Genomic DNA, 17,345 nt, shown 5'->3' with positions numbered 1-17,345 from the left:
CTATGCCTCTAAGCTAGATAGCAAGATAAATGCAAGAATATAGTGCAAGAAGTTAATCAATCCAAGTTTTTAGGATCAAGAATACCAAGTTCTCCTCTCAAGTTAACAAAACGGGCTTCATCCAAAGGCTTAGTGAAAATATCCGCCAATTGGTAGGTTGTTCCCACATGAGTGAGATCAATATCCTTATTGGCAACATGATCACGTAGGAAGTGATGGCGAATGTCAATATGTTTGGTGCGACAATGTTGAACCGGGTTGTTGGCGATCTTTATTGCACTTTCATTGTCACAAAGAAGAGGCACCGTACCAAGAGACACACCATAGTCTTTCAAGGTTTGCTTCATCCATAACAATTGAGTGCAACAAGATGCCGCGGATATCTATTCGGCTTCGGCGGTGGATAGAGCGGTGGAGTTTTATTTCTTGGATGACCAACTCACCAATGACCGGCCAATAAATTGGCAAGCCCCGGAGGTAGACATCCGGTCAACCTTATCACCGGCCCAATCAGAATCCGAATAGCCAATGAGTTCAAAGGTTGACCCCTTTGGATACCATAGCCCGAGAGTAGGAGTGAGAACAAGGTATCTTAGAATCCGTTTGACCGCCATTAAATGGCTCTCCTTATGAGCGGATTGAAAACGAGCACACATCCCTACACTTAGCATGATATCCGGCCTAGAGGCACAAAGGTAGAGCAAGGATCCTATCATGGAGCGGTATACCTTTATGTCCACATCCTTCTCACCGTCACATGAGCCAAGTTGCCTCTTTACGGGCATGGGTGTCTTCATTGGCCTTGCATTGGTCATGTTGAATTTCTTGAGCATGTCCTTCACATACTTTTCTTGAGAGATGAAGGTGCCTTTTGCAAGTTGCCTCACTTGGAAGCCTAGGAATAACTTCAACTCTCCCATCATGGACATCTCAAAATTCCTAGTCATCAATAGCTCAAAAGCTTTGTTATGATTGGGGTTAGTTCCACCAAAGATAATATCATCAACATATATTTGACATATAAATAGGCCACCCCTTTAACCCGCTTGGTGAAAAGGGTGGAATCGGCAAATACCCATGCAAAACCCATCATGTAGTAAGAAATCCCTAAGGAACTCATACCAAGCACGTGGAGCTTGCTTGAGACCGTAGAGTGCCTTATGGAGTAAATACACGTGGTTGGGTCGGCATGGGTCTTTGAAACCCGTGGGTTGAGCCACATATGCGGTTTCTTTTAGGGGACCATTCAAAAATGCACTTTTCACATCCATTTGATATAGTTTGAAATTGTGGAAAGATGCAAATGCAAGCAAAAGATGAATAGCTTCAAGACGGGCTACCGGTGCAAAGGTATCCTCAAAATCCATACCTTCTATTTGGGCAAACCCTTGCGCCACTAACCTTGCTTTGTTTCGTATGACAATGCCATTCTCATCTTGCATGTTCTTGAATACCCATTTGGTCCCAATAACATTGATGCGATGATCCTTGGGTCTCTCAACTAGAGACCATACTTCATTACGAGTGAAACACTCCAATTCTTCTTGCATGGCAATTACCCAATCCGGATCAACCAAGGCTTCATGTACCTTAAGTGGTTCAAAACTAGACACGAAAGCATGATGTTGACAATAAGTGATAAGTAATGCATGGTGTCTACGAGTTACCACTCCTCTTGAGATGCTACCAAGGACTTGATCCACTTTCATGTCACTTGCCCTTGTAGCGGCCTTGATCTTCCGAATGGTTCCTTCATGATCAATGAATTCATCTCTTGCTAGTGCTTGATCATGAGGGATCACTTGAGCTTGATCATGAGTTGAGGATGTTTCTTGATCATCATCATGGTCTTGCTCCGTGGAATGAGGGTTGTCTTCTTGTTCTTCGGAACGTGACTCATCTTGAGTAGAGGATGGTTCTTGAGTTGCACTTGATGGTTCGGCTTGAGTTGAACTAGGCTCCACTTGAGCAGTGCTTGATACATCTACTCCATCATCTTGATCATCATTATGAACTTCCATGGGCCGGATGTGTCCAATGCCCATATGCTTGATGGCACTAGATGGATCATCATTATTACCTGCAACACATGGAACAACTTGCTCCACTTGGGAGCCATTATCCTCCAAGAACACCACGTCACAAGATACTTCAATAGTCCCAGTGGACCGGTTATAGTATCTATAGGCGTGAGAGTTCTCCGCATATCCAACAAATATACCCTCTATGGTTCTAGTTTCAAATTTACCGAGCTTTCCTTTGTTGTTCTTAACAAGACATTTGCATCCAAAGACACGAATGTACATGACATTAGGCTTGTTACCGGTAAGAAGCTCGTATGGAGTTTTGTTGTGGAGGGGACGGAGGAAGAGCCGGTTGGAGTAGTGGACGGCCGTAGAGATAGCTTCTCCCCAAAAGTTGTGGGGTGAGTTGAATTCACTCAACATGGTTCTTGCCATCTCAATGATAGTCCGGTTCTTCCTTTCAACAACACCATTTTGTTGAGGGGTGTATGGTGCCGAAAACTCATGCTTGATGCCCTCATCATCAACAAACTCTTGCATAGTGTAGTTCTTGAACTCGGTGCCATTGTCGGTCCTAATTGCCTTGATCTCGGATTCATACATATGTTGAGCTTTCTTGGCGAAGGTAATGAACTCTCTATGGGTCTCGTCCTTAGACTTAAGGAGAAAGACCCAAGAGTATCTTGAGTAATCATCAACAATGACAAGTCCATACTTGCTCCCACCAAGAGTATCTTAATGTGATGGCCCAAATAGATCCAAATGAAGGAGCTCCAAGGGCCTAGATGTGGTAACAATACTCTTGATAGGATGTTTCTTCTTGAGTTGCTTTCCGGCTACACATGCACTGCAAACACGATCTTTCTCAAAAGAAATGCCGGTTAGTCCCACAATGTGCTCACCCTTTAGGAGTTGCTTAAGATTTCTCATGTTAACATGACCAAGGCGGCGATGCCACAACCAACCTTCGTCATGCTTGGCCGCCATTAGACATGTGGAGGGAGAGGAGCTCTCTTTTGAGAGGTCAACCACGTAAAGGTTGTTCTCCACATATCCAACAAGGACCAATTTGAGATTGTCACTCCTAAAGACTTTCACACAATAATTAGTGAAATATGAATTGTAACCGGCATCGGCAAGATGATATATAGAAAGTAAGTTATAGCCAAGGGATTCAACAAGCATAACCGTCTCGAGGCACAAGTCCTTAGAGATTGCTACCTTGCCATACCCAAGTACCTTTCCCTTTGAGTTGTCACCAAAGGTGATGCTTGACTTCTTGTTGACATCTTCAATGAATTGATCAAGCACACCTCTTCCTCCGGTCATATGATTGGTGCATCCACTATCAAACACCCATTTTGGACCACCGGAGGAATACCCCTACAAAATCAAGTAGAGGATTTAGGAACCCATCGATTAATGGGTTCCTTTGCAATGGCAACAATATCTTTTGGTACCCAAATTGAGTACTCTCTATAAGCATAGCCATTAGGAGGGCCAACATAGTTAGCATAGACATCACCATAATAATCAACAAATAATGCATAGTGATCGTTTGGCCCCGTGCGGTCACCACTAGTGGCTTTGCCCTTTGAGGCTTTGCCAACATTAGTGACCTTCTTGTTCTTATCTTGAGCGGTTTTCTCCTTCTTGTAGTTGTTCTTCTTGTGAGACTTGGGAACATATCCAAGTCCAAACTTTTGATTGTTTGACCTTTGCTTACTCAAGAGGTCATCCAATCCCATCTTGTTCTTGGCGGTGGTGAACTTTGCAAGTTCCTTTGTTAACCTAACATTTTCCTCAAGAATAGATGCTTGCTCACAAGAAGATTCATTAGGATGATAGTCGAGACCATATTTGGTCACCAAGTATTCAAGATATGCATTGGTCTCAACATGCAAAGAGAGTTCCTCTTGTAAACGGACATGTTCCTCAACAAGTTTAACATGCTCACTAGTAAAGGAAGTGGAGGAACAAGCAAGCTTTTCAACAACAATGGGATCCTTCATTGATCCAAGAGCCTTTTTGTAAGTTTCTTGGAGTAGGTCATAGTTCTCTCCAAGTTTCTTGAGCTCATCCTTAACAAGCTTGTTAGCTTTTTCAAGGTGGTCAAGATCCCTAGTGAGAGAAGCATGAGCAACTTCAAGCTCCTCCTTTGAGGCATTGAGCTCTTGAGTCAATGATTGAGCCCTATCAATAGTTTCTAGGTCCTTAACTTTATCAAGTTCATAAGTTTCAATTTGTTGCTTAAGGCCTTGAGATATGCACCTTTCGGTTTTTAGCTCTTGTCTTAGGAGATTGAATCTCCGTTCCTTCTCATTCAAATGATATTCTAACTCCTCAATGGACTCATCCTTTTCCTTGAGTGAGTCCATCAAGAAATCAAACTTGACAAGAGCTTCACCATGAAGGGTGCATCTAACATCATAGAGTTCCTTAAGCACAATTAATTATTCTTGATTTTCATTTTCATCATCAAGAACACTAGATAGGGAAGGTGGAGGTTCCATTACCTTGGTTTCCCTTGCCATAAGACAAGAGCCAACGATTGTAGGAGGGGGGAGAGTCATCGGAGTCATCATCTTGAGTTGTTCTTGCCATGAAGGAAGAGCCAACATCATTCTCCGTGGAGTAATCCTTGGAGTAGTCATATGTGAAGGAGAGTGGATTTGGTAACCGCGTGTATACGTGAGCACGCACCCATTAGCGTTGGATTTGCTTTAAGATGCGTGCCTCACAAACGGAGCCAAACGGCGCGGGGCAAACAAACTAGTATCTCTTTCGTTCCTCCCCTGGCAACCACTCCGGCTCCATCCCCACCTTATCCGATTTCTCTCGACCAAACATCAGTCTGTGAAATCACGATAGGAAGCAGGGAAGAGAGGAGGAGGAGCACGGAGGCCGCCGCCGCCGTCGCCGCGAGCACGGAGCCGCGCCGGATGCCGCCGCTGCCATCGCCGCGAGAACGGAGCCGCGCCGGAGGTCGCCGCCGTCGCTGTGAGCACCGAGCTGCGCGGGAGGCCGCCGTCGCCGTGAGCACGGAGACGCGCCGGAGGTCGCCGCCATCGCTGTGAGCACCGAGCCGCGCGGGAGGCCACCATCGAATTTATTTCACAATGGCGACGGCGTGGGTGCCCCGGTGAGCTCGGTGTTCCTCACAATGGTGGAGCTGAGCTGCCGGAGGGCCGCTCGTCATCACGTCGTTCCCTCAGCTGCCGGAGGGCCACTCGTCGTCGTGCCGTTCCCTCAGCTGCAGATCGTACGGCAAGGAGGACACCGTCGTCGCGCCGTCCCCGACCAAGAAGTTGCAAACTTTGCCCGTCTCGTGCGCTGCCACGGAGGACGTGAGGGACTCGGCGGCGCCTCCCGTGCGGCACACCTGCTGGAAGCATGAGAAGCCGCCGCACCGGGAGAGGCGGAGGGGCGGGCAGGAGCGGGAGAGGTAGCGACAGGACGGGAGGCCACGTCCCAAGAACAAGCCGAAGTAGGCGTTCATGCCGTCCCCCGCGTCGGCCGCCCCGGTGAGCTCGTCGTTCCTCGCAATGGCGGAGCTACCGGAGGGCCACTCGTCGCGGCAGGTGGTGGAGCTCATCTTCTCGTCTGGGTGGGGCCCCGCGGCCGTCGCGGCGGCGCCGGAGATGGAGGCGATGTTCCGGGTGCACAGCGCGGAGCGCGTCGTGGCGCGGTTCGAGGACGCCAGGGCGGCCACTCACGCGCACGGCGCCAGCATCGCCAACAGCCAACTCGGCCCGTCGGGCTCCGCGGCGCGCACCTTCGCCTACAGGGGCGCCGCGTCGTCGTCGCCCGGCGCGTTCAGCAGGGCCATGCTGGTGTGCCGGGTCATCGCTGGACGCGTCCGGCCAGTGCTCGGCCAGGACCAGCCGGGCCGGCACTGCCACTCCTCGGACTACGACTCCGTGGACATGTGCGACGGCGAGCTGGTCGTCCTCGACAGCCGCGCTGTGCTCCCCTGCTTCCTCGACCTCGCCCTCGCCTCCTGCCAGCTTGGCCCGTCGGGCTCTGCGGGGGTGCAGCCCTCAAATGCAGAGTCGATTAGCTATAAAAAAATTGAGTACTACTATATTTTGAGGGATTATTCTATACTTGAAACGCATACTCGTTTGCTGAACTAACTGTGATTGTGTTTGTTAGCTAGTAACCCTTGGAAACCAATCGATTCACATACAGTTCTAACTATAATTAACTCATGGGGTGAATCGGGTTTAATTAGTTAATTTGGGCGCTTACGATTTCATTAGTGCTTATTGTTACTTAGTTAAGGAAAGGATGGAACAAGTTGTAAAAAACAAGGGTATCTGTCGCTGGTAAGGGATGCAGTTTTTTATTCCTCCATGAAGCGGGTCCCACTCGCATGCAATCTAGCATGCTAGCCGACAACGTTTTGCAGCTTGCTGCTGTGCTTTTCCCTATCACAGATTCGCATGGATTTCACAGACTAACGGTAGAGCAAACGACGTTAGACATGTGTCAATCAAGAAGCGCGTGCTCACGTATACACCCGGTCACTAGGCTTCATCTGTATGTGAAGAGTGACCCGGGCTTAGAGAAAGCCAAACCGGCCACTCCGGCCTACTTCTCCTCATCTTCCTCTTCTTCATCGGACAAGTACTCGGCCCCACCAAAAGCTCTTCCCTTGTTCTTCTTGTATCGATCGTTGATTGGGTTTGGCTTCAATCTTGGCTTGATCCCTTTGATGAACTTTGGCTTGTCTACCCTTTTCTCATAAGGGCACTCATTTGCAAAGTGGCTATCTTCATCACAATTGTAGCAAGTTCTCTTCTTCTTCTTGTCATTGAGGAGCATTGGGAACTTTGCCTTGTACTTCTTGGCAAAGAAGGCAAAGTCGGTAGCAATGTCACTAGTTGAAGTCATCTCTTCATCTTCTTCAATTTCATAGTCTTCTTTGCTTCCATGATCGGCCCTTGCTTTGAGAGCAAGGTTGTGTGACGCTTCATGGTTGTGTGAGGCTTCATCAACACGGTTCATTGCCATGAGCCTCTTTCCCGCTTTGGCCATGTTTTCATTGGCGGCCACATAGGAGACTAGATCATCGGAGTTGAGATCGGCACTCTTGGTCATGATTTGCAAGTTGAGTGCAAGGTTGGTGTCTTCTTGATTGACGGCAATCATAGCAATGACCTTGGACTTTATGAATGCTTCATTCATCTCGAAGCCGTCATTGTACTTCTCAACACCAAGTCCCTTGACCCTTACTCTAAGAGCACCAAGCCTTGCATAAGCATCGGCCACGGATTCTCCTTCTCGAATCATGAATTGATGGGCCTCTTGCTTTGCGGTCTCATAAAGAGCTGATTGGATCAAATCGGTTCCCTCTTGGAGTACTATGATTCGATCCCACAACTCTTTAGCGGAGTCTATGTCATTGACTTGATCAAGGAGCTTGCGGTTGATGCCACTCCTAATCTTGTCACGTGCGGAGGCATTGAGTTGACGGTTGTAGAATTCGGTGGAGGTCAAACGAATGGGATCTTGTGGCTCCCGGTATCCATGAACAATGATCTCCCATAACTCCACACTGCAGCTGCGAATATGAGATTCCATAAAAGATTTCCAAAAAGGAAAGTGAGTTCCATCAAAATGGGGAACATTCCCACTATGGTTTATATGAGGCATGGGTGAAGTGTTTTTGGGATAGTCATGGTTGACTGTATGATAGCTCCCTAGGGAGGCCGAAGCCGTACTAGGAGGCCCACTAGTCAAGTTCTTAAGCATGGCAGACATCTCTGCCATTTGGCTTTGTAGTTCATCCTCCTTTTTCTTCTTCTCGGCATCATATGCCAAAAATCTAGATTTCATCTCTTTAACCGAAAGGTTAGAGTTTTCATCTAGACCCTCGAATAGTTTATCCATCTCACCCTTAAGGCGGTGAATCCCTTAATAAGAGTCGAGGCTCTGATACCAATTGAAAGTATGGAGCTGGTAAACCAAGAGGGGGGGTGAATAGGTTTCTACAGATTTTAATTCTTTCTTTGCAATATTAGGCTTTGCGGAATATAAAGGTGAGCCTAATGCAAACTAGGTGAAGCAACCTATATGAGGATACAACTAACTCGAGCATGAAGGCTCTCACAGGAAGTTAAATCACAAGTAAGGAGTTCGGTTAGAGATAACCGATAGCACGCGTAGACGAGGATGTATTCCCGTGTTCCCTTCCTTTGCAAGAAGGTACGTCACGTTTGGAGGGGTGGAGGTCCCACAAAGGATTCCCCACGCCACGAAGGCTCACCCTATTCTCCGGAGCCTATCCCACGAAGGAACAGCTCACTCACTTGTGGTAGACTTTGAGGTAGCCTCCAAACCTTCACAATCTTGCCCGGAGCAAATCCACAGCCCGGATGCTTTCGGACTCCTCTTGCCCACCTAGAGTTTCCAAGGAACCCTAGGAAGCAAGCTTCTCGATGAATACAAGGGGGAATGAGATTTGGCTTGGTAGAACAGTAGATCGGGTCCTCCTCTAACGTTTCCCTGGAGGGATTTGAGTTTGGGTGGAGGATGAGGGAGATCGGAGGCTTTTGGTGTTTCTAGCAATGGACTAAAAGAGAGAGAGCTCAAGAACAGCTTGTAGTGTAGTGCCTAACTGTTCAGAGGTAGGAGAGGCCTATTTATAGTGTTCTTCGAAATATGGTCGTTGGTCACTTGCCACCTCATCTTTTCTCCCGACAAACTCGGTCAATCGGACCACTGACCGGACTGTCCGGTGCAGAGGCCGGTCAGACCGGGCCAGGGACCGGACCAGCTGGTCCAGACCGGATGGTAGACCGGACCCTGACCGGGGGACACTTTGCGTCGTCCAGGAGCTCCTCCGGTTGGCGCCCGGTCGACCGGACCGCACGCCGGTCTGGAGGCCGCCTGACCGGGCGGCAGACCGGATTTCTGCTGTAGACCTCTTTTCGATTGTTGTTGAAGTGGGGGGGTCTCCTTTAGCCTTCTTGTTGCTTTGATACACCATTTATGCCTCTTTGCCTAATATCTGAGATTATCCTTATAAACGTATTAGGCCAAATACTCTAGCACGGTGTCATTGTTACCAAAATAATGGATAAGGGTAAAATACCCTTACAGTGGGCTCGCCAGATGGATGAAGGGCCAAATCCGGACGAAAACGAGGAACCGGGGGCGACTGGGCCGAATTTCGCCGTCCGGATGGGAAAAACGTCGCTCGGAAGCCCTGTCGGGGAGACGAGTGGAGATGCTCTAAATGGTTCCGACCCAGATCGTGTTCTTCTCTTAAGCGATATGGTCCGGTTGCAAGGCTTAAAGCTTTTTTTTTTTTTTGAAACAAGTTGCAAGGCTTAGAGCATCTCCAGTCGCGTCCCCCAAACCGTCCCCCAAAGGGATTTGGGGCGCGCCGGACAGAAAATCCGTTCCAGCCGCGTCCCCCAAAGCCCTTTTTTGTCCGGCGCGCCCCTATACGGTGTCCGGCGCCCCGAGCCCGTCCCCGTCCCACAGGGGACGCTCCGGGGACGCCGGACACAACGAAAAGCGAGGCGGGGAGTGGCGGGGCCGACTCGTCAGCGGCTCGGACGCTCAACCGCCACATACGTAGCGACGGTGCAGTTGCCAGGAAGCGGAACCGTCGCATTGGCAACCGCGTCGACGACGCGCCAACCCCGTCGGAATGGAGCGCCGACTCCTCGGAAGAGCAACCGCTGCTCTCTTCGACTTCTGCGCCGCCGTTCATCCGCGCTCAATAAGACCCGTACGTACGCCGTACGTACGCCACCATTCATCCAAGCCTCCATCCGACACCTCCAGCGACGATGAGCTACATCTCCCAGCTCCCGTCTGACACCTCCAGCGAGGGAAAGCCTGCTGGCTGGCGCCATTGGTGGGAGAGAGCCAGGACGCCGAGCAGCGGCGACGATTCCCCGCCGCCAGTTGACAGCGAGGAGGAATGGCTGGGCTGGGAGGAGGACGCGGAGGAAGAAGAGAGGGAGGACGCGGCGGCGGCGGTGGCCCGTGCGAAGGCGAAGGCGGCCAAGGCCAAGGCGGCCAAGGCCAAGGCCGCCAAGGCCGCCAAGGCCAAGGCCAAGGCCAAGGCAAAGGCAAAGGCAAAGGCGCAGCCGACGTTCACCGCCGACGACGAGGAGGACTCCGACGCGTCGGGCGCCGACACCGCCTCTTCGGAAGAGGTGGCGAGCAGGAAGCGCCACCGCGATGACGACGACGAGGCGGGGCCATCAGCGAAGAAGAAGAAGTAGATAGTTTATATGTATTTAATTATATTTTTCCGAAGTTTTATATATAATTTGTTTATGTTCAACCGATTTGAATATTAGTAAATAGTTTTTTCTAGCCAAAAAAAGTACTTTTAATGTTTGGGGGCGGCGTTTGGGGGACGCGGCTGGGGAGCGACGTCCCCCAAACGCGGCACGAACAAAACACGTTTCCCAAACGCTCGACCCGGCGTGCTTTGGGGGACGGTTTGGGGGACGCGGCTGGAGATGCTCTTAAAGCAATGTATAGGAGCACCCAACCCACGGTCGGACGTTTCCTATTTCACGCTTCACGCGAACGCAAGCGGGGTGACGCGTACCCCTTCAGTAGCTGGTTTTTCTAACGGGCCGGCACAATACGTTGTCTGTAGCTTTGGTTTTCTCCGGTTCGGGGAAAGTTCTAGAACCTTTCGGTTCGGTTCAATCAGGTTTTTCGGTTTTCTTCGGGTTTCTCTTGACGTGAAGCATACCCAACCTCCGCGCCCCGGATTCCTCACTGGTACCACAACCCGCGTACCAGCAATAAAGCGATCAGTGCTTGGCCCGTGTGGCAAGAACCATGGCTCAGATCCAGCCTATTCTAAAAAAAAAATCAGGATCCAGCCATATATATATGCTCAAAAAGAAAACGATCCAGCCTGACCGCATGCAAGCAGCTCTCACGAACGGGGGCATAGACATGCCGCCATAGTTCCCGGCGGCAGGCTCTATTGCTCATCTCGCAACGCTGAAGTCGATGGCCATGTGTTCTTCTCCAAATAGACTTCTGTCCCGCTATATTAATATAGCAACCTACCGATACAAGATGGAGATCACCGCTGGAGCAAACAGCACACCAAAGCACAAAAAAAACAAAAGAAGAAGAAAAAAGAAAAAAAATATCGACAAAGCCGGATCAACGAAAACGCTGATGATTCGCGACCGCTGCGCCTTCCGGAGAATTCCCACCACGAACTTAGCTCTCTGAAGCGCCGCATACCAAAGCAACACCTTCAAGAGGGATGCGACGATGATGACGTTGTTGCCCGGACAAAGCCTAGGGTTTCCCCCGGTATGCGGGAGGGTTGTGGGAAGGAGGAACCCCGGCGCCCCTCAAGAAGGAATGGCGGTGCCCATGAGCGTCACCGCGTCGGTGTCAGCCATCCGACAAGGATTTCTCCCGTCCCCCCAGAGAACCACGACCCCGGACACTTCATCGTGCTCCGCCAACCTCGCCACCCACCAGCATGCGCCACCACGGCCTTGCAATCACCAGCGCCGTGTCACCGTGGCCGACAAAACGAGACCAGGGGTTGGAAGAGAACCAGCCAAGAACGATAGACATCGAAACAACCACCACGCAGGAGGGACCCGCCTCCACCGCCACCCGCGGTTACCGTCCGGACGCAGCAACATGATCACACCAGGCCCAGCTGGCCCGGCCGAGCCCGGGGCTCGTAAAGATCCTGTCGCCGCACTGCAGTATACAGGCTACCATCACCGTCGTCGCCAGCTCAAGCCGCCTCTTCCACCCGCCGGAGATGGCGCAGGCCGGCATGGGGCAGGCCCGCCCCTACCCAGATGGGGCCCAAGAGGCCCAGATCTGAGCATGGAGGGCGCCGCCGCCAGGCTGCACCACCCCGCAGTCAAGCTGCTGCGTCGTCACCGCCACCCACCCGGAGCCCCGCCGTCCTGGACCGCGCGCCGCCACCGGAGCCGTCGCCGACCGAAGAGCACCGCCGCCGGCGGGGACAACCCCGCGCCATCCCTCCAAGCGCGTGGGTAGAAGCAGGACCGCCGCCGCCGGCACCGCGCGGGCTTTGCCCGGCGGCGCACGCCGGCGGCAGCGGCGAGGGAGGAGGAGTGGAGGGCCTGTGTGGGAGGAGCTAGGGTTCGCCCCGTCGCTCGCGGGGAGCGACAGGAGCGAAGCGTTTTTTCTCTCTTACAGTCCGATGGCCATGTGTTCTTGCTGATGTGCCACGGTAATCGGTAAACCGTGGCGGCATGCCCTATCGCCTCACCCGGTGGCAGCAAGTGCCATGGCCCATGTATCACTTATCGAGCTTACCGCCATAGTAGTTCAATTGCGCCCAGAGGTGATCCTTTTTTGTTAGTAATACATTGGCGCATGTGGTCTCATCTGTTAAAAGATCGCTTAGGTCTGTCCTGCAACCGGAATGAATAGACATAGGCCACATGTTCCATGTCCTAGCAGTCCATTGATCTTGCCAAATACGAGTGTCCCTACCATTTCCAAAGATGGCACATTTCTTCAAATTTTGGATGCAGTACAAGGGCATCCAATGGTCAGGGGATCATTTTGGGGAAATATAAGCAAATGCATTTCAAAAAGCGCAGATTACAGAGAAGGATCAAACCGCCGATGAATTGACTGCCACAAACACCAAAATGCAGCCGTCTAGGTGCTTCCGAATTAATTATGGCTTGTCTCTCAATTGTTGTGACACTGAAACCTGAAGGTTCTGGGGTAAAATTGGGACTAGATTTGCTCTAGCTGTAACCCCAAAAAAATCATTTTTAATATTAGAATTTTTTGGTATGTCAAGATTGGAAACAAAACGAGTGCTCAAATTTTATCAATAATTTGGCCTATTTCTACGGGCAAGTAATTTGCAAGAAAAGCACTTTGATTGATTAGTTTCGAATTAACCTCTAGTTTGCGGGTGCATGAGACCACAGTTGAGGCAGTCCCAAAGCAAATGGCTTTTTAATTTATCAATCAAGCTACAAAAGATCCTCGTAATGGAGTCATTTTTGCCAATGATCTCGATGCGAGCTAACGTATGATGTAATCTTGACAGCTCACAATCTTGAACTTTTCTAACAGCCTTGCCAAAATAGTCAAGTCATATAGTCTTATTGTAATGAACGGACTAAATATAGCACTGAATAATGCCAACATGGTTTCTGTCAGAATTAACAAAATATAAGTACATCATGACGTAGAAGTAATCATCCAGTGCACTTGCCCATGATAATCAAAGCCTATCATAATTTATAAGACACAGCTCGGTAACCTGATAGGTCCGAAGGGACGGATATACGGGTGCTACATCCATTATTGTAATTAACCAATCTGTTAGACCAAGGAAGTAATAGCGGAAACAAATATATGGAAATATTGAAAGAAACGTAAATTGGGGACAAGTTCTAAAATAGTTTTTGGGAGATATATAAATGCTAAACTAACAAAAATTGGCAACCAAACAAGTCCATGCCATTAGTCCAAAAGTGAAGAATCTCTGAAACAATTCATACAAACAGAATTTCTGGAAGTTTTGTGTTGTGATTACATTTTATCTGCATTGAATAGTTTACATATTTGAGTTTTTTCTGCAAGTTGCCAAGTAGGTCGATTCTGGGCAAGCATCTTGTTTACAGAGACTTCGTATTCTGATCCTTGGTTGATCCTAAGGGGTGAGGCAAGTTGAGGCTTCTACAGAAACGGAATTTCCTATTTTAGATTCAACGCTCTGAATGTCCCTGAAGTCTTAACTAACGTTATTCTGCATGTTCTCTTTTTATCTTGTTTAATGAAGCCACGATCTCTGAGCTAGCTTGCAATCTGTTATTGCTAGCGTGCTGTTTCTACAGTGCTGGCCTCGATGCCAATGAAGGAGGACGCCGATGACTCCACCGCCTTGTGGTGGCTGGTGAAGCAGGAGGTTGAGAACTAGGTGGTGGATCTGCCACGACAAAGGAGGATGACAATGACCTGGAGGCCGCTGTCAAGGCCTCAGAGCTCAGCCATTGGCTTGAACTGGCCGCGCCGCTCCATCCCTCCGCTCTGGAGGCAGCTGCAGAAGCAGTCGAGAGGAAGGCGGTTGTCGAGGCAGCAGGAGCCACATGAAGGAGACATCGAGGTGGGAGGCGGCAAGGGTTGTTGAATTGGCGATCCCTCCACTGCAGTACTCATGTGGGATAAGCGCAATGACCGCCATGGACCGCGAGCACCCCGCTGTGGGCACCACCCATGCCACCAACAACCGTCGTCAAGGTGGAGAGCAAGGACAAGCATATCTACTAAGAACCGGGCGGCAACCGACGGCCAAACCAAACCCTAGGCTAGAGTTTATGCGAGAATTAATTTATTTTATTATAGGTTTATCTCGCCCGTTGTGACTAAATTAATGAAATATCTAGTTTATCTATGTCCTATTTTTGAATGAAAATAAAATTTAGCTAATGGCGTTGGGTGAATATTTCCCCCCATTCAGAGGCACCCAAACGGACAGAGGGTGGGCAATCCCTCTACGTGTCTAGATGACCACCCAAACAGATTAAATCGAACAGATTTGGTGTTCCATTTAGATGGCCATGAGTAGGAACTAGTAAGAAATGCCCTAATGGATGACAAAGACAGATGCTTAAGGAAGTACTAGTTTTTTTTGTATATTGTGCCGTTTTACTAACTCTTTTTTAATGAAGGGGAAGAAAACTTGGACAAGCAACCTAGCCAATCATGCCACATAAACCAATTGGTTAGACGGGAACATGAGTCACCAGAAAAGAAGAAGAGGACATGGGCATATACCTGGGCGTTTGGTCGAATATTTCAAGCCTGGTGATGCGCAATGGCTCGCCGCATCACCGTAGCCGGCAATTCTTTATCTCCTCTGCCTGTTTGACTGCAAAAACATGAATTGTAGTAAAACTAACAGGTAGCAATGACGATTCAGCGGCGGCTGGTTTGTCCATAAGCGCGCGCACATGGATGCTCCTACTTAGCTGGTGACTACTAGTAGTACTTCCACATATCGAACTGAATTCTGGTCTCCATCTCACTCGCTCTCCGGCGCGCTACCAGATCCCGCGTGCGATGGCAGGCGGCGGCGGCTGGCGGTCTTGGGCCGAGCGGTACAAGCCGGGCGTGGCGATGGTGCTGGTGCAGCTGTTCTACTCGCTGGTGGACATGGCGCTCAAGACGGCGTACGGGCTCGGCATGCGCCCCATCGTCTTCGTCGCCTACCGCCAGGGCATCGCCGCCGCCGCGCTCTTCCTCGGGTCCCTCGCCACCAGAGGGTTCACGCTGCGCCCCATGGCCGTCGGCTCCCGGGCCTTCGCCCTCCTCTTCGTCGCCTCCCTCGCCACGTACGCTCGAAAAACTCTTCCTTTCCGTCTCCGGCCGGCTTCAGTTCCGGGCCTTCCGGCCCCTTGTGCTGATGCCCATGTGTTTTCGATCTCGCAGCGCGACGGGGCAGTACTGCTACTTCATGGGGCTGCATCTGGCGTCTCCGTCGATGGCCAGGGCGACCACCAACCTCGCCCCCGGCATCACCTTCGCCATCGCCGCCGTCATAGGGTACTCCTCCCCTCATGTGTCCATCGTCGCCGCGGAGTTGGGAAGAACACGCTGGCCGTCCGATTTCTTAGCTTGCTTTTAGCGAGGAGGAAGTACTTTTTTTTAGAGAATCGAGGAAGTATTTATTATTGGCAGGCCTACTTGCAATGTCAAATAAGCCCATCAGGCCTGCTGGTCTTGTACTAGGCCCAGTTAACAGTTGGGCTTAAGCTGCCTCGGTCTGACCCACACCCCTCGAAGCTCCTCCGTTCGGAGCTCACTGTCTCACTGGTGGAGTGACTCGAAATGTTTTGACTGATCCCACGCATCTGCAGGTTGGAGAAGGTGGATTTGAGGAGCTCAAGAAGCATCGCAAAGATCGTCGGCACCATCGTCTGCCTCGCCGGAGCAATGCTCATGGCGTTCTTCAAGGGGCCGAAGCTTCTCAGCGCGCTCGTTACCGACGACTGGGTGATCGGAGGAATGTACCTCATGGGGAACGCCATCTGTTTCTCCATCTGGTACATCTTGCAGGCAAGCACTGCATTGCACCTTGACAACATTTAACCTTTCATTTATTATTGCTGTGGACCAAATTTGTCTTTCGCTTGGTTTAAGAAAGGAAAACCGCGGTAGACTTGCTCTGTTTCTGAATGATCGTGCGCGTGATCAATTCCAGGTGCCCATCTGTAAATACTACCTCGATCCATTGTCCTTGGCAACATGGATGTGCTTCCTGGCGACCTTGCAATGCATGGTGATGGCATTCTTCCTAGAAGAAAACTACTTACAGATCTGGAAGCTTGCTTCAATATGGGAGCTTCCCTGCATCCTATACGGAGTAAGTGCTGCTCCATCCGTGCAAATGCATGAGTGATGATCCTGATCCACATATTGTTCCCAATTACATGCACTGACATATAATCTTAGCCAACTGAACAACATCCAACATTTTTTGTAGGGTGTTTTTGCCTCGGGCGCAAACTTTTTTATGCAATCTTGGTGCATAGCGGTGAAAGGTCCTCTTTACAGCGCAATATTTACGCCACTCAGCGCAGTGATCACGACAATATTGTCTACGCTCTTCCTTCACGAAGAACTCCATATTGGCAGGTATGTACTCACTTGATTCGTCATTAGTACTATTAGATAAAAATAAACTGGCGCTGAAAACCCTGTTGTGTACAGTGGATAATTCTTTTCTTGTCGATGATGTTGACCGTGTTTTTTCTTCTCCCGTGCAGCGTATTAGGTGCTATTACCATCATCTTCGGCCTGTATGTAGTGCTGTGGGGTAAAGCAGATGATGTAAAGAGCGAGAGGCTGGCCATAAGTTGTACTGAACCTGAGAGCATTGTAGAGCAAGATAGTATCGGTGTAAAAATAGAGAGTGATACTAACCTTTCAGAACCATTGTTATCTGAAAACGGGAACCCTGATACTTCAACATGCCAATGATATTGCAGTATTTTAAAATGAGCTTCTACTCTGTGAATTGATAGTCAGCTACATTTTGTAGCTCCATTTACTGCTTTCACATAATGTAGATTTATATTTGTGATTTCGGGTCCTTCGACATGCTAAAATGATCGAAGACATGGTCTCATAGTCTGCTCAATGCATAAATTGCCGAATATATCTGATCCAAACAGCCATGAACCCATGGTTGTCTCCCATTATTAGGACAAATCAGGAACAAGTCAATTGGTAAGGACTAAGACATACGTTAAGAAGGGCTAGCGTAACAGGAAAGACTACTACTACTACTACAAAAAAGGT

The 17,345-nt window shown here is 49.8% G+C and overlaps 1 protein-coding gene and 1 pseudogene across 2 annotated transcripts; both read left to right on the top strand.

Annotated features, from left to right (window-relative positions):
- Window positions 1–5,143: 5,143 nt before the first annotated feature.
- On the top strand, window positions 5,144–6,160 carry LOC127303984 (uncharacterized; annotated as a pseudogene).
- Window positions 6,161–14,948: 8,788 nt separating this feature from the next.
- Window positions 14,949–17,042, top strand: LOC127301506 (WAT1-related protein At4g28040). Of its 2 annotated transcripts, XM_051331763.2 has the most exons (7): window positions 14,999–15,016; window positions 15,093–15,376; window positions 15,474–15,587; window positions 15,902–16,100; window positions 16,246–16,407; window positions 16,528–16,679; window positions 16,811–17,042. In XM_051331763.2, the coding sequence occupies exons 2-7, from the start codon at window positions 15,105–15,107 to the stop codon at window positions 17,022–17,024; spliced, it is 1,113 nt and encodes a 370-aa protein (XP_051187723.1). In that variant the 5' UTR covers window positions 14,999–15,016; window positions 15,093–15,104; the 3' UTR covers window positions 17,025–17,042. The 2 variants fall into 2 exon arrangements, with proteins under 2 accessions (XP_051187722.1, XP_051187723.1); XM_051331762.2 differs by having other exon boundaries at window positions 14,949–15,376.
- The last annotated feature ends 303 nt before the right edge of the window (window positions 17,043–17,345 follow it).

The sequence above is a fragment of the Lolium perenne genome, chromosome 5 (genome assembly GCF_019359855.2).
Source record: "Lolium perenne isolate Kyuss_39 chromosome 5, Kyuss_2.0, whole genome shotgun sequence".
Classification (NCBI taxonomy): domain Eukaryota; kingdom Viridiplantae; phylum Streptophyta; class Magnoliopsida; order Poales; family Poaceae; genus Lolium; species Lolium perenne.
Note: the sequence above shows the minus strand (reverse complement) of the source record. Positions and strands in the feature narration are given on the sequence as shown.

Excerpts from the sequence above, each read along its gene's own strand:
- LOC127301506 (XM_051331762.2), top strand. The coding sequence starts at position 15,105 with ATGGCAGGCGGCGGCGGCTGGCGGTCTTGGGCCGAGCGGTACAAGCCG. Across the intron at positions 15,377-15,473 it reads TTCGTCGCCTCCCTCGCCAC|CGCGACGGGGCAGTACTGCT; the intron begins GTACGCTCGAAA and ends TCGATCTCGCAG. Across the intron at positions 16,680-16,810 it reads GAAGAACTCCATATTGGCAG|CGTATTAGGTGCTATTACCA; the intron begins GTATGTACTCAC and ends TCTCCCGTGCAG.